The sequence below is a fragment of the Coregonus lavaretus genome (assembly GCF_964263955.1).
Source record: "Coregonus lavaretus genome assembly, chromosome: 37".
NCBI lineage: Eukaryota > Metazoa > Chordata > Actinopteri > Salmoniformes > Salmonidae > Coregonus > Coregonus lavaretus.
Genome location: NC_140024.1, coordinates 14,061,247 through 14,080,790, shown reverse-complemented (window position 1 = coordinate 14,080,790; position 19,544 = coordinate 14,061,247). Strand labels below are relative to the sequence as shown.

The 19,544-nt window shown below is 46.1% G+C and overlaps 1 protein-coding gene across 1 annotated transcript in view; it reads left to right on the top strand.

The window, feature by feature from the left end:
• LOC311111538 (PH domain leucine-rich repeat-containing protein phosphatase 2-like) overlaps positions 1-19,544 on the top strand; it is a 46,908-nt gene that overhangs the window by 20,037 nt on the left and 7,327 nt on the right. The window contains exons 4-18 of the mRNA XM_084154284.1: positions 1,649-1,839; positions 2,349-2,474; positions 6,291-6,445; positions 7,658-7,804; positions 8,378-8,608; positions 10,389-10,591; positions 10,714-10,774; positions 12,729-12,824; positions 13,745-13,900; positions 14,842-15,042; positions 15,278-15,440; positions 17,161-17,291; positions 17,453-17,566; positions 18,724-18,918; positions 19,208-19,439. Coding sequence (XP_084010410.1) covers positions 1,649-1,839; positions 2,349-2,474; positions 6,291-6,445; positions 7,658-7,804; positions 8,378-8,608; positions 10,389-10,591; positions 10,714-10,774; positions 12,729-12,824; positions 13,745-13,900; positions 14,842-15,042; positions 15,278-15,440; positions 17,161-17,291; positions 17,453-17,566; positions 18,724-18,918; positions 19,208-19,439 — 2,402 coding nt within the window. The remainder of the gene's footprint in view (positions 1-1,648; positions 1,840-2,348; positions 2,475-6,290; positions 6,446-7,657; positions 7,805-8,377; positions 8,609-10,388; positions 10,592-10,713; positions 10,775-12,728; positions 12,825-13,744; positions 13,901-14,841; positions 15,043-15,277; positions 15,441-17,160; positions 17,292-17,452; positions 17,567-18,723; positions 18,919-19,207; positions 19,440-19,544) is intronic.

Sequence of the window (19,544 nt, the reverse complement as noted above, 5' to 3'; positions counted from 1 at the left end):
TGTAGAGAACAGGGAGGTGATTATTAGGTGTTTTATTCAGTTGGAAGGCGAGATGTGAAAGTGAGAGAGACTTGTGGGGGTGGGGCTGGTAAGCAGCAGTGCATTGGGGGATGAGTGTGTGGATGAGGGAGGAATGTGGCTGTTTGTAGTGGATTTGCTGTGGTGCCAGTGGGAGAGTGCGTCCTGTCTGCCTGTGTCTATTCCTGGCTGTATGTGGATCCACTACAGGGCTACAAGGCTCTGTCTTTGACAGGTCAGCCTCCTTCACCCTCACAGACACATAGAGGACAGGGCAATGATGCAGCTCTCCCCCTCTCTCTCTCTCCCTCTTTCCCTGTCTATTGCTCTTCCCCTCTCCCTTTCCTTCTAAGGCCGGTTCTCCCTGGCTGCCCTTGGCCCCTAGGGCCTTTGCTGGAGTTGAGGCACTCTGGTCCTTTTCTCTCTGACAGAGGGGAAGCCCTGGGATCAGACACCACTATTGATCCCCCAGCCAGCGCCAGCGGCCCAGTCTGCTGTCAGAGGCCGTTGTCTTGTTCATTATGGGTTTTCCAGACAACACAAAGACAAGCAGCCTGACGATTCGTTTTGATCCTTAGACGTGAAGGAGAAGACAGAAAAGGGCAGAGAGAGCGAGGACGTGTCTGCCTGCCTCTGGGAGTTTGAGACAAGGAGGTGCTATTATGGAAAACGCAGACCTTGTTATTTCAAGGGAAATTGAAAACAGAGGAGAAAAGTTGTTGTGTGCCCTTTGTGCTTATTTGACCAGCCTTTAACCTGAGTGTACTTGAGGCCTGGCAGAGCAAAGGGAGGGAGGGAGGCCTGCTGTTTGTGTCCTTCAGCAACAGCATACTCAGGCTGCAACACTAGCCTCACCTCCCTGCTACATAATTAGATTGAAAGAGGGTTTAATGTGACAAAAGCCTGACTGATGCATCTGGGTTAGAGCATTTCTGAGAACAATCGCAAAGTCGTGTGTGTGTGTGTTAATGAAAAGGGGAGACTGATCAAACGCTAGGGACACCTCGAGTTGGGCCAATGAATGCTCACCTGTATCACCTGGTGTTTTGATCAAGCTTGTCAGCAGCCCAGTGATCTCTGATCAGATGTTAGAGGGATTGACACTCACACACCTGTCATCTCTACCATGGATGAAGCCATAGATTATAAAGCCTTCAAACTACCTTTAGATTCCATCTAGCGAATAAATGGGTTTTGATACGTTATTACAGTTTGTCATATCAGATGTTCGGCATGCTCTAGAGATCTCAGCGAAGGTCTATTAGGAGGATAATGAGACTATATGCTGGGCTGATCTGCTGACATAAGAACACTTCCAGGAAGAGATGTGCTATTCATTGACTAATGCATAGGTGACATCATCGTGACCTGTTTATCAGTTTGACTTCATGTTCTGGCAGCGTCTAGCCCTCTCCTTGTCTTTGTCTCTTGAAAGCACAACCCCCTTGAGAACATATGGTATTAATTAACGTAATGTATTGTTTGTGTACAGGGTGTGGTGGGGGAGTGGTTGGGATGTATGTGCTCTGTGTGGAGTATGTGTGTGTGTCTGTGCAAAGGTGTGTTTTTGCGTAAGTGATATGTGACCATGTTCTTTAACTAACCCCTCTCCTCCCTTGGCTTCCCCCAGAGTGTCCGGTGAACGCGGACCAGCAGGAGCGGACCCTGCTGACGGGCGTGTTCAGCGTCAGGAAGGGCAAGACCCAGCTGCACAAGTGGGCAGAGCGCCAGGTCCTCCTGTGTGGCACCTGTCTGATTGTGGCCTCTGTCAAAGACAGCCTGACGGGGAAGATGCACATCCTGCCTCTGGTGGGGGGAAAGGTGAGGGGTTAGAGGTCAGGGGTTGGAGAGACGTTGTTTTCCAAGCCCATGCATTCCCCAGGGGTCAAAGAGAGACAGAAACAACAGCAGATCACAGATACAACAACACAGCTGGGACTGACAGACGGACAGAGGGGATGCACTGTACAGTACAATGAGAAGGGAGCAAATACAGAAATACACACATACAAACACACACTAGTACACATACACACACACACATATTGGCTGTGTTTACACAGGCAGCTCAATTCTGATCTTTTGCCCAATTATTGGCAAATGAGCTGATCTGATTGGTCAAAAGACCAATTAGTTTGAAAAAATATCAGAATTGGGCTGCCTGTGTAAATGCAGCCATAGACATGCACATTCAGGCACACTTAAGCACATGTGTCTCTGCCTAATATGGACAGAGCCAGTAGGCACCATAATGCCGTTTAGTAATTTATTGGGAACATCAGTGGATGTCTTTGTCTGGCCTCCTCACCCTTTCTGTTCTGTATGTTCAGGTGGAGGAGGTGAAGAGGAGACAGCACTGTCTGATGTTCAGCTCAGCTGGACCCCAGGCCCAGACATACTTTGTTAACTTCGACACACTGGCAGACTATCAGAGGTGGCATCGGCAGGCTTCAAAAGTAAGTATGTGTTTACTTGTCAGAGTTGTTATGTAGGAGAATCTGTGTGCCAGAGCTTTGTGTATGTTTTCTCTGATAAATTATGCAAGGTCTCTGTCAGGGCACACAGTGAGGGGTGGTCCTGGTTGGTTCCTCTGGGCTGGGAATCATAGTGCTGAGAGGGCAGAGTTACCCAGAGTGCACACTGCCTGGTCTGTCATCCAATCAGAGTCCTGCTGTGGAGCACAGGTGACCTCTCTGATTGGCTCTACAGTGACTACAGAGGACCAGCAGTGTCTGGCTTTGATTAAACAACTGGCTAGGAGGGTGCATGGGTCATTGATTGTATCTGTGTGTACTGTGTGTGTCTGTGTGCTTGCACATGGGACTCAGTACAACTATATGACGTTAGTATCCTCAGTCCCTCTCTCTGTCCCTCCCGGACTGCTCTGCTCCTCTCGCTGTGCCTCTACTTTCCTAATTAATGGCCATTATGTCCCAGAACCTTACTGGGCCCTAACCAGCTCTGTGAATGCCTCCACCCAGGCAGAGCAGGCACACAATGAGCCGTGGAGAAAAAAGGCAACTGAAAAATGAAAATCCAATTAGTAGTAGATCCATGCTAAGTCAAGGAGCTCTCTCTAACTCTCTCTCGCTCTCTCTCTCCCCCTACCTACCACTGTGGTGCGGAACACTGAGCTGGACTGGGGAGCAGTTAGACATCAGAGGTTCCTATGGCGACATGATTGGCTGGAGATGAAGACAGAGAGAGAAATAGAGAGAGATGCAGGAGGAGTGACAGAGAAGAGGCTTTGAGATGAAGGCAGAGATGTATGAGGAGCAGAGAGGGGTGGTGCTTGAGATGAAGAGAGGGAGAGGACTGGAGGGGCAGAGAGAGATGAGGGGAGGAGAATTAGAGGAAGGGTGGATGAGATGGTGGATTTGGGGCAATACTCATGCCAGGCTGGACACAACCAAGCCCTTGTTGTAGTGTATTTGTGCTAATGTGTTTCATTTTGTGTTTGTTTCAGCGTGTGTGTTTGTGCGTGTGTGTGTTTCTGAATCAGTGAGGGGGATGGGGTTGTTGTGGTGTTTTCTGTGTGATGGGGGCTGTGCTGGCTGGCTAATGGCTCCTTGCTCTAACAGTGGCCTGTATGTGAGTAGCTGGGCCTGGTGAGTGGCCTTGTGGCGTGCCCGGGTCTTCCCAGACAGAAAGGCTTTGAGGCTGTCTGAATGGATACAGTAGAAGGGGGTCATCTTCCACTATAGGGAGGAGGGGGTCATTTTCCACAGCCACACACACTGGGCATCAAGCGCTCCCCCTGCTGCCTAGCTAGCTTCTTTACCCACAGGCTGTTCTCCTCTCTCAGTCCAGTCTACATGTAGGACACTACCCCCAGCCTTTCTCTCTGTCTCTTTCAATTTCAATTTCTCTTTCATCTCTCTCTCATTTCTCTCTTTCTCTCTCTCTTCATCTGTCTCTCTCTGACCCGCCCTCGATGGCCTTTTAAAAGCTAGCTGATGAGAACTCTAAGATTTGTCTTTGTTTATCCCTAAAAGCAATGATGTGACGACGTGCTCTGCTGAGCAACCATCCTATTTTCTGGGGTGTTGCACAGTATGCGGTCCTGTGGTGGATTGAAGCGAGCATGTTTTCAGACTGAGAAATGTATTAAAGCTACTACCCCCAGACAGACAGTGTCCTCCATGTGCTGACGACTATCTTTTCAGAGCTGAAGTGCTGTTCAGCTGCATTCTGCACATGTAGATAAGTGAGCCATGACTGTATGAGCATAGCCAATGAAAATCAATGGCGGGACAGGGAGTGCTGAACAATACAAAAAATCAGATATACTCAGGGGTGAAAGTAAGCCAGTGCGGTCCAGTACGGAGTACCGGCAAAATAAATAGTGGGGGTAAGCCGTACCGGTAAAACATGAGCCTATCACAATAATTAAAAGAGATTTCAAGAAAACTGTAGGCTATCACACTATCATTAGTCGTGTGAAAAATGTGCGAATAGACTTGAAGAGGTGTTGAATAGCCTACGCTCGAAGTGCGGTGTGGTTCGACAATAACACTGAAATTTTGCCAATGCAGAGATGAGTGGCCAAGACCGAGATGCGCACGGACAGCAGTGTACACATACATTCAGGTTACAAGACTTGTGTAGGCCTAATGAATGACAATCACAGAATGCCATTCATAAGACTTTGGTGTTTTGTAACTGATGTCTCTTTGCATTGATCAAATGGCGGGTGCACAGTGCACTGTATGGAGGCCGGAATTATTTTGGAATAGTTGGAATAGTAACGGAAGTCTGGACACTGACTGTAGGCTTCATATGTAGCCTATTATAATATAAACTCCAGCAGAATGAAGTGTTCCTCGCAGTAAAATGATAGACCAAATGTACATTTTTGTCTCGGGAACAGGAGTGGCGAAATATGATTGGATGCGCGTTTAGGGACTGTGCTGTGTAGCCTAAACGTGCAATTTCTTTCAGCGACATAAAAGCTGACTGGATTCCATTTTCAACCACATAAAATTTGCATCCAAGACTAATTGAAATACTATCGGAAACATGTTGGATCGTTTTCACAGCTTTTCATTTATTTTCAAAGATTTTGTTGAGTTACAGTTCAAATAAAGAAATCAGTCAATTGAAATAAATAAATTAGGCCCTAATCTATGGATTTCACATGACTGGGCAGGGGCACAACCATAGGTGGGCCTGGGAGGGCATAGGCCCACCCACTGGGGAGCCACAAAATGTATTTATTACAGACAGAAATACTCCTCCGCACATTTCTGGGATCTTTTATTTCAGCTCATGAAACACGGGACCAGCACTTTACATGTTGCGTTTATATTTTTGTTCGGTGTAGATTGTTGATGATTTATGACATTATTTAGGCGAGCAAGGCTTTATTTAGTATTCTACACGAGCATCAAGTAATGACAAGAGAATCTGCATGTACCTAATTATAGACACCTTGACTTACAAATAGCCTACCAAATGTCGGAAATTATAAGCAGAAAAAGATCTAAATGAGGCTTAAACTATTTTCTTCTGCACCCCCCTCAAATAATCATCACGCCGTCCCGGAGTAAAGTGCGCAGGTAGCCTACATGAGCCTTTTTAAGTAATTGTTTGACAATCAGATGAAAACATCATGACTATGTTGATGCCACATTAAAAGGTAGGCTAATACATTTTAAAAGTTAAACGACAAATCTGTACAATTAGGCCCATAGAGATCCTATTAAATTCTATATGTAATTGTATGATTAGGCCTATAAAAAAATGCACACATAGGAGGTCCCATACCGAGAAGAAATGACATCTACTTTCACCCCTGGATATACACAGCATTCACTGTGAGGATAATGATGAAGTACCACACACCTCAGTGGAGTTCATGCTGCCAACTCCTATAGACCACAACACTGTGAGGATAATGATGAAGTACCACACACCTCAGTGGAGTTCATGCTGCCAACTCTAATAGACCACAACACTAGAGTTGTGTGAACATCCTGTTTTGTTATGGACTCACAACATAACCTTATCAGTATTCCTTTATTTATAATGCTCAATAGATCATTCTATAATGCTGAAGCGTAGGATTCCAACTTCCCTTCTGTGAATGAAGCATTATTGAACCGACTCAACCTTTTTAAATTAAAGTTGCCCGTTACTCCGTGTGTGTGTGCAAAACTCAATTGCTCCATGCAGGTGGTTTCTGGTCAAAACCTTGTTCTATTATCACTAAGCTTAATTAAAAACCCATTTGGATGCAGTAAACAGTAAACGGACATGTCCTGTGTTTGCAGGTGGTTTCTCAGACCATCAGCCTGGTGGATCTGTCATGCTACAGTCTGGAGGAGGTGCCAGAGTACCTGTTCTACAGCCAGGACATCACCCACCTCAACCTCCGACACAACTTCATGTCCCTGCAGGGCCCCGGAGGACTGCTCAACCTCCCCAGGTAAATGCACTCTCTCACCAGGCAGGGCAGCACACAACCACTGACACAACTTACTTAGGAAAACCCTACCTAAAATAAGTCTGAACATGCCTAGCGAAACCTGTAGCCCAATACTAAACCTGCTCAGTAACACCCCTACCTCGATACTAAATCTTAATCCGTCCACAGATAAACTTGTCCTCCCTGTTACAATGCAATTTGTGGTAGTGTTACAACACAGGCTGACAGTTTTACCCAAAGGCATTATGTAATCATGTCATATGATGTTCTACAGGTACGTACATTGTTTATCACAGAGCTTGTTTTATGGTCTAGTCGGTGCTGATAAGTTCTCCTGACCACTCGTTTGTGGTCGATGCTCAGAGACACGGTGGTTCAGCCGGCATATCATCTGGTAGGGTGAAGGGGCACTTAGCTCAGTGTCCACTCCTATGGTACAACTGGGGCATATTTGAGCAAGCTGGCATTCTCAAAGAGATAATGCTATTAAATGTTAATTATCTACTACCCTCTAGTATTTCCTGTTGTATGGCAAGCATTACAGGAGGGCCGAGCTGTAATAAGTGGTGTGTGTACGTGCATGTGTTTATGCGTGTGTGAAGGGCTGTGGAAAGAACACATGATAGAGGATCTACTGTGCTGTGTAGCTGAGAGGAAGACAATGTACACATCACTGCATCTCTCTCTCTCTCTCTTTCTTTCTCTCTCTGTGTGTCTGTCACTCCCTCTATCTGTATATTTAGACAGAGCAGGGCTAGGGGAGTGAGGGAGGCTGATGGAGCCTGAGGGAGGGGGTGGAGGAGGGAGGGGATGGTTCTTCTCGGATGCGGTCTGTGCTCTAGCATATGTTGTGACTCACGGCGGCCACCTCCATCCCCCATCCACTCTGCATCACTTCATTCACTAAAATGCTTGTATTGCTACTTAGTGTGTGTGTGTGTGTGTGTGTGTGTGTGTGAGATGGGGTTTTGGCCAGATGCGAAAATGTAAAATGTCAGCAGCCCCTAGTAACGAGGACATAAATTCCAATGGAGCGATTATGATGAACGAGACTGCCTGAGCCAATGCAATGAGCCCACAAAATACATCTATTTTTATAATCAGACTTGTCGCAACAAGAAAAACTATCTCTACGTTGAATTACTTTTGGTCATTCATTGAACATGTCAGAAAAGCCAGGTCCAGTTTTTCAAACCCTCTCTTTCTACCCAGGTTTTCCCAGCTGAAGAGCCTGAACCTTTCGCATAACCGCCTGGGAGTGTTTCCAGAGTCTGTCTGTGAGATCCTCACCCTGACAGAGCTCAACCTCTCCTGTAACGGCATGAACACAGTCCCCAGACAGATAGGTAACCTCCAGAGGTGAGACAGTCACATACATACACCCTATATCAGTCAGCCAAAATTATATATTATTTTGAGTAGAGTACATGCTAACATTCCCACTCTAGCTGTGTTAGGTAGGGTGTAATTCCATGATGGTCAATATGAGTATCAGTTCCTCTATGTACTGGATGTTGGGTTGGACATTTTGTGCTGCTCAGTGCTGTGTGCAGTACACTCCACTCTCCCCGCTGCTCGCCTCTCCACATTAGCCCCTTTCTGGCCACATGAGCCCACATGCTCATCTTAGCAGTGAATCATTATCGAGCATGTTTTCTGTGTGTGTGTGTGTGTGTGTTTTTTTTGTTTTTGTTAATTGAACCAGTGAATTGCATTAAGTTCAGCTGTTTGTTGTTATGCAGTCAGATTAAATCAAGCTTTAAAATCAGGCCACTTTTCATGCTCTCAGCTCACTTACTGCAGCATGATGCTTAATATAGAATGATTTCAAATATACAAACACTGACATTTTCACCTCTTCTTATGGAATGCCAAACAGTTGTGTATCCTCAGAAAACAGAGATGAAAGAGATTTATATGTCTGTCCCCCAGTCTGCAGACCCTGTCTCTGGATGGGAATCACTTGAGCTTCCTGCCCGAAGAGCTTGGCGGCCTAGCTCAGCTCAGCAGCCTGGGGCTTTCCTTCAACAACTTCCCCCACATCCCTGGTGTTCTGGATAGGCTGAGCGGCATGGACAGGCTAGCCATGGCTGGGAACCGGGTGGAGACCCTGGAGCTGGGGATCCTGGCCAGGATGAGCCACCTCAAGAACATCGACCTGCGGTGAGGAACTAGACCAGTCTGTACTTTCTGCCCTCGTACAGTCTCTCTCTCTCTCTCTCTCTCTCTCTCTCTCTCTCTCTCTCTCTCTCTCTCTCTCTCTCTCTCTCTCTCTCTCTCACATCCCTCAGTGTATACACTCTATTCGTCAGTCACAGCATGCATAATTGAAGATCAATACACAATGGTAATAAGAGCCCCCCCTGTCAGTAAATCTCACAGAGTTGGCAGCAGCGGTTCAGCTCCCCCCCCCCCCCCCCCCAAATGTCCCCACCCCGATGCCTGACCCTGCCTCACTTAGCCATTTTCATATAAAACACCTTTCTTATCTCTCTATCCAGCTCTGATGCAGCCATTGATAGTGAGATTGATCCCCTAAAAACCTGCAGTATCACCCACCTTCACTCCCTGTCACTGTTTTAAAGTTAAGTCGTTATTCATCTCTCTCCTCCCATCTTTCTACCTCCCTCTCTACCTCTCTGTCTCTTTGTCTCTCTCCCTCTCTCTTTCGCTCCCTCGCTCTTGCTCTGCCTCACCTTGAGAGTGAGTTATGGGGTGGATTTATGGGGCTGGGTGCCTGCAGGATTAGGAGGCCAGTTGGGCTCATAAAAGGGAGAGGAGAGGTTCTGCAGAGTGAGATCAGATCAGGAAGAGGGAGACACACGGGGGCAGTCTGGAACTCATCAGCCAGGCAAAGAGGATGGATGGACTACTGCTCCGCTCCGCTCCTCACCTGAACTGGCCTCTGGTTGGGAGGAGGAGCACCAATGCTTTTGTTTATGTAACTTCGTTGTCTTTCAAGTTGCTGACTATATTCTGTCTAGTGTCTGTCTGCTGTCAGCATTCTAACCCAGTGTTCTGTTTGTCTGATGCCATTGCTTTAACCCCATGTTGATGTTAATATCTTGATCCTATGTTCTCTATGTGTATGAGGCCTGTGTGTTAATTAAGCAATAAGGCCCGGGGGGGTGTGGTGTATGGCCAATATACCACAGCTAAGTGCTGTTCTTAGGTACAGCCCTTAGCCGTGGTATATTGGTCATATACCGCAACCCCCCGAGGTGCCTTATTGCTATTATAAACTGGTTACCAACGTAATTAGAGCAGTAAAAATAAATGTTTTGTCATACCCGTGGTATACCATAGCTGTCAACCAATCAGCATCCAGGGCTTGAACCACCCAGTTTATAATGCTGTTTATACCATGGCATTGTTGAATACTCGTTTCTGATTGGCTTGAAGGGCATTCTAGAGCGTGCATTATTTCCCTATAACTCAGTATATTTGCACTGTAGAATGAAATGGCTGTAGTTCCTACATGTTCTATGTTTGAGCTGCTTTTGAAAGCAAAATACATATTGAAAACATTATTGGCATTGTTGAATTTGAATTTCATAATAGCAAGCTAGGACTTTTGGTTTGGTTAGCTAAACTAGCAAGTCTGTTTGATTACGGAGGCAACTACTATCGTTATCTGGTAAACTTGCGAGCTATTTCAGTGGATGTTGAACACATTTCTACCTGCAAATGAACCCATTTCTAGCAGTAAATGTGTTAAATTATAGCCATGATATAAAAGGGATAATCAACTTGCAGCTCTATGCGTTCTCCGGAAAATAATACAACTCTGTGGAAGGTCAGTTCCACTCCGCTAGCACGTTGTGGTGGAACACACTTTCCACATAGCCCCTTGTTGATTTTCCCTCACGTACTGTATGAGGCCTGGGTGTTAATGCTGTGTACTGTATGAGGCCTTTGTGTAAATGCTGTGTACTGTATGCAGGCTGAACGGTCTGCGCTGGGTGAAGAGTGAGGCCCTGGAGGCGGTGAAGCAGGTGACCCAGCTGGACCTGAGGGACAACCACTTGGCCACACTGGACCTGAGCTCCATCTGCAGCCTGGAAACCCTGCACTGCCAGAGAAACCAGCTGAGGGCGCTAACGCTGAGTGGCTTCACCCTGCGCACACTTCACGCCAGCAGCAACCGTGAGTGGAGCACCTCCCTCCCTGGCCCTGTCTCTCCAGGCCCTCTACCACTGTTACTGTTACATAATGCATATAGCCATCCCTAGCTTGGCTGCTGATCACTGCTTTTCCTCTACCCACAGGCCTGACCACGGTCAACATCTACCCAGTACCCAACCAGCTGACACAGATGGACCTATCACGGTGAGTGCTGTGCGGCCAGGGCCTCAGTTTCTCAATCAGGAAGGAAGAGGTGTTATTAATCCATCAACACTTCTCATCATGAACTTGGTATATTGGTAGCTTTTTTCATTTACAGTGCATTCGGAAAGTATCCAGATCCCTTCACTTTTCCACATTTTGTTACGTTACAGCCTTATTCTAAAATTGATTCAATTATTTTTTTCCCTCATCAATCTACACACAATACCCCATAATGACAAAGCGAAAACAGGTTTTTAGAAATGTTTGCAAATGTATTAAAAATAAAAAACAGAAATACCTTATTTACATAAGTATTCAGACCCTTTGCTATGAGACTTGAAATTGAGCTCAGGTGCATCCTGTTTCCATAGATCATCCTTGAGATGTTTCTACAACTTGATTGGAGTCCACCTGTGGTAAATTCAATTGATTGGACATGATTTGGAAAGGCACAAACCTTTCTATATAAGGTCCCACAGTTGGGACATAGTCCCGTGTAGCGGTTTGCAACACCAGGGTTGTAGGTTCGTTTCCCACGGGAGACCAGTATGAGAAAAAAAGAAAGAAAAAAGTGTATGCACTCACTTAACTGTAAGTCGCTCTGGATAAGAGCGTCTGCTAAATGACTAAAATGTAAATGTTGACAGTGAACGTCAGAGCAAACCAAGCCATGTGATCGAATGAATTATCCGTAGAGCTCCGAGACAGGATTGTGTCGAGGCACAGATCTGGGGAATGGTACCAAAAACATTCTGAAGCATTGAAGATTCCCAAGAACACAGTGGCCTCCATCATTCTTAAATGGAAGAAGTTTGGAACCACCAAGACTCTTCCTAGAGCTGGCCTCCCTGCCAAACTGAGCAATCGGGGGAGAAGGGCCTTGGTCAGAGAGGTGACCAAGAACCCGATGGTCACTCTGACAGAGCTCCAGAGTTCCTCTGTGGAGATGGGAGAACCTTCCAGAAGGACAACCATCTCTGCAGCACTCTACCCATCAGGCCTTTATGGTAGAGTGGCCAGATGGAAGCCACTCCTCAGTAAAAGGCACATGACAGCCCGCTTGGAGTTTGCCAAAAGGCATCTAAAGGACTCTCAGACCATGAGAAACAAGATTCTCTGGTCTGATGAAACCAAGATTGAACTCTTTGGCCTGAATGCCAAGCGTCACGTCTGGAGGAAACCTGGCAACATCCCTACGGTGAAGCATGGTGGTGGCAGCATCATGCTGTGGGGATGTTTTTCAGCGGCAGGGACTGGGAGAATAGTCAGGATTGAGGGAAAGATGAACGGAGCAAAGTACAGAGAGATCCTTGATGAAAACCTGCTCCAGAGCGTTCAAAACCTCAGACTGGGGCGAAGGTTCACCTTCCAACAGGACAACGACCCTAAGCACACAGCCAAGACAATGCAGGTGTGGCTTCGGGACAAGTCTCTGAATGTCCTTGAGTGGCCCAGCCAGAGCCCGCACTTGAACCCAATCTAACATCTCTGGAGAGACCTGAAAATAGCTGTGCAGCGACGCTCCCCATCCAACCTGACAGAGTTTGAGAGGATCTGCAGAGAAGAATGGGAGACACTCCCCAAATAGAGAGGTGTGCCAAGCTTGTAGCGTCATACCCAAGAAGACTCAAGGCTGTAATCGCTGCCAAAAGTGCTTCAAGAAAGTACTGAGTAAAGGGTCTGAATACTTATGTAAATGTGATATTTCCGGGGGGGGTTTTAAATTCTAAAAACCTATTTTTGCTTTGTCATTATGGGGTATTGTGTGCAGATTGATGGGGGAAAAACGATTTTAATCAATTTTAGAATAAGGCTGTAACGTAACAAAATGTGGAAAAAGTCAAGGGGTCTGAATACTTTCCGAATGCACTGTACATGTACAGTTGGAGGTTAAAAGGTCTTATATCCCCTCTGACCTCTGTGTTGACTGTGACCTCTGTGACCTCTGTGACAGGAACCTGCTGGAGTACCTACCAGACTGGTTGTGTGACAGTAGGAAGATGGAGGTGCTGGACGTCACACACAACTTCCTGTCTGAACTACCAGCCAGGTTAGTCTCCCTATGAGGACTAGTTCATCCTTCTCAAACTCCTCACTTCCAACTCATCTAAAGATGCTCTAAACATGCATATTTGTTAAGGTAGATTAAAGGATGTTACTTACATTGTCCATCATGTTGTACTATATGTTTAATCCTTCCATCTCGTATCATCCGGATTTGGCTTTTAAACATTCTGCAGTTATTATTAGAATGAGCACCATATTAATCTGGTTAACATTGGGCATCATTTAGCCAATGTCCAGACAGAAATAACTGTCCCTAAAACATCAGCAGATGTGTTGACAGTCAGCTGATGAGAGGATTCCATTGGCTGTGTGACGCTAATGCACAGCTTTTCATCTTTCTGTCAGCAGACTGTGATGTCAGTATGGCGATGCTGGAGCACTCCGCTCAAAGCAACCGTCATTTAACGTTACCCTTCAACACAACTATTTGCATTTGAATAGACCAAAGCCTTCGCAAACAAGATAATATTCGGCTCGACGGCGTAGCTGCAGATGAGACCTCTCAGTGTTATTATTTCTGGAGTAAATTGTGCTGTGTTGGTATCTTTAGGCTGCCAAGTTCAAAAGGACATTGATGGATTTGTTGGCTGTGGAGTTTCCGTGCCTCAATTTATTTATTTATATTTATTTCACCTTTATTTAACCAGGTAAACCAGTTGAGAACAGGTTCTCATTTACAACTGCGACCTGGCCAAGATAAAGCAAAGCAGTGCAATAAAAACAACACAGAGTTACATATGGGGTAAAAAAACATAAAGTCAAAAATACAACAGAAAATATATATACAGTGTGTGCAAATGTAGCAAGTTATGGAGGTAAGGCAATATTCCCCCCAGTTTCACAAGTGATCAAATTCACAGCAGGAGATGATGTTCTTTATCTCTTTCTCTCCCTCTCCACTAGACTGCTCAGCAGCCTGAGTCTGAGGAAGCTGCTGGCTGGGAACAATAGGCTCCAGAGACTGCCTGACCTACTTGACCACGTCCCCCTGGAAGCACTCGACCTCCAGCACAACAAGCTAGGCGAGCTCCCGGAGAGCCTCTTCTACAAGGCCTTAAAGTGGGTCAATCCCCCTTCCTCTCTATCTTCGCACCCACCCTCTCTCCTACCCTTCTCTTTGGTGTTTGTCCTCTCTCTCGCTCTCTCCCTCTTTCTCTCCCTCTCTCTCCATTCCTGACAGGTGCTTTGGAGGCTGCAGCTGATGCTCTGTCTCCCCCTGGGCCTGTGACGCTGCTGCTGTTGCTTTAACCCCTGAGCAGCATTGGCCCTGTTCCTCTATTCAACCACAACAACCAATTAAAGGACAAAACAGGATTGGGCATATTGAAATGAAACACTGCCCTATATCCTCCCTACATCATGCAGTAGAAATACAGTATAAATATTTGATGGGATTGAAGTGGTTGGCAGTCTGTAAGAGATGTCTTACTTCACATAGACATGTGGTGGCCCTGGTTCGCTGCTCCAGTAGAGGTGGACTGACTGGGTCCACTGGGCTGTATCTGCCAGGCTCTGGAGGGTGTGGCTCTGAGGACCAGTCAGAGAGTCAGACTGTAACGTGATCCCACCCCAGCAGCCTGACGCTCTACCGTTTCCTGTCTGATAAATCACTGGGCACCCATTAGGCCTGGGCTACTCTACTCTGTCTCCCATGCTGAGACATCGAGTGCCAGTGTGACGGCTGTAAAGTGCCTCATTGGTCAACAATGTTTGTTTCTCAGTTAGTGATATAAAAGAGCCACCATTAGAAGATGTATTCTTATTGATTTTCTCCCTGTCATCATTTATCTGAATCTGTTTTGTTAAAGGAAATGTATGGCCAGAGTGTTGGTAACAAGAGCATTTAACTCTCCTGTCATAACAGCTTTAAGAGGAAGTTCTACATTTTACACTATGTCTAAATCATCTAATGTTGATTTGATATTACACATTTACATCACTGGCAATTAATCCTGGGTTCTTTCCTATTTACATAAATCTCTCTCTGCTCCTCCTCCTAGCTTAAAGTACCTGAACGTGTCAGCCAATGCCCTGGAGATAATTCCCCCCAGCAGCCAATCAGAGGAGAGCCTCAGCACCCTCCAGGAACTGTACCTGACGGGGAACAAACTGAATGAGAACTGCGCCGCCCTGCTGGTGGGACACCAGAACCTCAGAGTCCTGCACATGGCCTACAACCAGCTGCTCTCTTTCCCTGCCAGGTAACCAACTCCACACCCAGTTAAACTGCCTTCATACAGTACCTATGAAGAATGGAAATGCCTTCAATCAGTTGAAGTATTCTACACAGGGGGTTACCCACTACTTTAGAGATTGCGTCTCAAGACATAACATGTTTTCTATTACTCCTAATATACTGTAGCTATTCTCTAGATCTGATATGAGCCTTTGTTCTGTGTGGTTGAGACGTCTCTATACTGCTCTGTGTGTGTGCAGTAAACTGAGTAAACTGGAGCTGCTGGAGGAGCTCAATCTGAGTGGCAACAAGCTGAAGACCATCCCCTCCACTGTGTCCAGCTGTAAGAGGCTACACACCCTCATAGCACACTCCAACCACATCAGTGTGTTCCCTGAGATCCTCAACCTGCCAGAGATCAAGGTCAGTTTCACTCATATCTGTTTATATGTGTGTTTATGCATATGTCTTTTAGATATGTATACAGTGCCTTGCAAAAGTATTCATCCCCCTTGGTGTTTTTCCTGTTTTGTTGCATTACAACCTGTAATTTAAATAGATTTTTATTTGGATTTCATGTAATGGACATACACAAAATAGTCCAAATTGGTGAAGTGAAATGAAAAAAATAACATAAAGGTGGTGCGTGCATATGTATTCACCACCTTTGCTATGAAGCCCCTAAATAAGATCTGGTGCTACCAATTACCTTCAGAAGTCACATAATGAGTTAAATAAAGTCCACCTGTGTGCAATCTAAGTGTCACATGATCTCAGTATATATACACCTGTTCTGAAAGGCCCCAGAGTCTGCAACACCACTAAGCAAGGGGCACCACCAAGCAAGCGGCACCATGAAGACCAAGGAGCTCTCCAAACAGGTCAGGGTCAAAGTTGTGGAGAAGTACAGATCAGGATTGGGTTATAAAAAAATATCTGACGGAGCACCATTAAATCCATTATTAAAAAATTGAAAGAATATGGCACCACAACAAACCTGCCAAGAGAGGGCCGCCCACCAAAACTCACAGACCAGGCAAGGAGGGCATTAATCAGAGAGGCAACAAAGACACCAAAGGTAACCCTGAAGGAGTTGCAAAGCTCCACAGCGGAGATTGTAGTATCTGTCCTTAGGACCACTTTAAGCCGTACACTCCACAGAGCTGGGCTTTACGGAAGAGTGGCTAGAAAAAAGCCATTGCTTAAAGAAAAAAATAAGCAAACACGTTTGGTGTTCGCCAAAAGGCATGTGGGAGACTCCCCAAACATATGGAAGAAGGTACTCTGGTCAGATGAGACTAAAATTGAGCTTTTTGGCCATCAAGGAAAACGCTATGTCTGGCTCAAACCCAACACCTCTCATCATCCCGAGAACACCATCGGCGGGGACTGGGAAACTGGTCAGAATTGAAGGAATGATGGAAGGCGCTAAATACAGGGAAATTCTTGAGGGAAACCTGTTTCAGTCTTCCAGAGATTTGAGACTGGGACGGAGGTTCACCTTCCAGAAGGACAATGACCCTAAGCATACTGCTAAAGCAACACTCAAGTGGTTTAAGGGGAAACATTTAAATGTATTGGAATGGCCTAGTCAAAGCCCAGACCTCAATCCAATTGAGAATCTGTGGTATGACTTAAAGATTGCTGTACACCAGCGGAACCCATCCAACTTGAAGGAGCTGGAGCAGTTTTGCCTTGAAGAATGGGCAGAAATCCCAGTGGCTAGATGTGCCAAGCTTATAGAGACATACCCCAAGAGACTTGCAGCTGTAATTGCTGCAAAAGTTGGCTCTACAAAGTATTGACTTTGGGGGGTGTGAATAGTTATGCACGCTGAAGTTTCTTCTTTTTTTTGTTGTCTTATTTCTTGTTTGTTTCACAAGAAAAAATATTTTGCATCTTCAAAGTGGTAGGCATGTTGTGTAAATGAAATGATCAATTTTAATTCCAGGTTGTAAGGCAACAAAATATGAAAAATGCCAAGGGGGGTGAATACTTTGGCAAGCCACTGTATGTCTATTACAATGTTATAATGTATAACAGTGTGTGTGTGTTATCTTTTCCCACTCCCCTCTCTGTGTGTGTGTGTGTGTGTGTGTGTGTGTGTGTGTGTGTATATATGTATATATATATATATATATAGCTGGTGGACCTGAGCTGTAATGAGCTGACTGAGATCCTACTGCCAGACTCTCTACAGGCCACCCTGCACGAACTGGACCTGACTGGCAACAGCAGCCTCTTGCTGGAGCACAAAACACTCAACCTGTTCAGGTGACACACAGAGACCACAGTGTCAGACCGCACAGAAAAGTATCAGGCCACTGGTGTACTTCGAAATGCTATGAGATAAATGCTATTCTTAGACGTGTGCTACGGCGTGAATGATGGTTCGGTCCAGTGCGTAGTGAGGTAATCTCTTTGTCTCTCCTCAGTCACATCACCACCCTGAAGCTGGACCAGAAGCCAGCCATGACCACCGGCGACTCCCTGGGCTCCTCCACCCTGTGGAACCACGGTTACTCTGAGATGAGCGGACAGAGGAACAAGTGAGCACAAGGGAGGGAGGAAGGAGGGCTGAGGGAGAGAGAGTTACTTTATGAGACAGTGAGTGAGCGTGTGTGAGAGAGCATGATAGTGTTTTGTGCCTGTGTGAAGCCCTAATTTATGACGATCTTCTGATGAGAGGGTATAAATGGGATTATGAGATCATGTGTGGTTTTAGAGAGCGTCTTTAAGAAGGTCAGAGGAAATGGCATTTCCTCTTTCAGGGAATCGCTGTGAGCAGCACTACATTAAATGGTCTGAGAAGAGGATGTGCATAGTCCATATCAGCCAGTTTCTTTTCTGCTCTGCCTCTTGGCTGGGCTCCTATTTTAAACCCCACCCGGGGCTATAATATGCATCTATGGAGGAGTTACTTAGTTATCTAACTGTACAGCCCCAGCACAGCTTCCACTGCCTGGGTGAATGTCCGGCGGGGCTGGCCTCAAGGCCCCTGGGCAGTGGATCTTGTTTAATAGTAGGGAAGGCGGTGAAGCCTAATACTTCCTGTGGATACAATGGGTATAAAGCAGGGTCCCCTGCATCATTGATGGTGGCCCAATGTGCCTGACTGCTGCCCTAACAGGGCCTCACAGGGTCATGACCACCACAGTGTCACGAGGCCGTGTCTGGTGTCACACCCACCCCCTGCTGCCTCCGTAGGAATGGGGCTCTGTCTGACTGTTTAAGTATAATAATAATAATAATAATATGCCATTTAGCAGACGCTTTTATCCAAAGCGACTTACAGTCATGCGTGCATACATTTTTTTTGTGTATGGGTGGTCCCGGGGATCGAACCCACTACCTTGGCGTTACAAGCGCCGTGCTCTACCAGCTGAGCTACAGAGGCCAAGGTAGTGGGTTCGATCCCCGGGACCACCCATACACAAAAGAAATGTATGCACGCATGACTGTAAGTCGCTTTGGATAAAAGCGTCTGCTAAATCGCATATTATATTATTATATTACAAGCGCCGTGCTCTACCAGCTGAGCTACAGAGGACCACAGATGAGTGATTCCTGTTTGGCTTGTATTTGAGCAAGGTTGTATGCTTATGAGCAAGATTGTATAACGGGATTTACACAAAGTGTAAACACATTTTGTTTACACTTTTTCTGTTAATCTATATTTATGGTATTTTCTCTTCCTTGGGGACAGGTTGTGTGTGTCTGTGCTGGCAGTGGACCGCTTTGGGGACAGCGTTGAGGCGGCCTATGGCATCTTCGACGGAGACCGCAATGAGGAAGTGCCTCGTCTGCTGCAGTGCACCATGGGAGATGTGCTGTCGGAGGAGCTGCTGCATTCCAGTGTGGACAGTGTGTACATGAGTAACACCTTCCTCACCTCACACAGGTATGAGCATCATGTATACACAGACACACACCCAAGGACATGCGCACACACACAGACAGAAATTACTCTAATACAAGCTAAATGTATGCACATTTCAGTATCCTATGAATTACTGTTGCCCCATAGGGAAGACAATCCTACAATTGTACTGTTCATTTACATTTGATTGACTTAATTCACAACTGCATTAGCTAGTAATTAACATATGCAAAAAACAACATATTTAACAAAGAAGCTAGCTAATTGCAGGACATATGCTGATAGTTGCATTCTGTGATGTATGATGCAGGAAACTGGGCATGGCTGGTCAGAAGCTGGGTGCATCTGCCCTGCTATGCTACATCCACCACGAGCCGTCAGAGCTGGGCAGCTACTTCAGCCTGACGGTGGCCAACGTGGGCAGCTGCCAGGCGGTGCTGTGTCGAGACGGCCAGCCCCTGCCCCTCTCCAAGGTCTTCAGCCTGGAGCAGAGCACCGAAGAGATGGAGAGGGTCAAACTCAGCAAGGCTATCATAACTGAGGTACTGTGGGGAGTTACGTGTGTGTGCGTGGGAATGCACATCTTTGTGAGTGCCTTTGTGTTCATTAAGATCTACTTGTTAGTTAATGTTTGATGTGATGCCTTA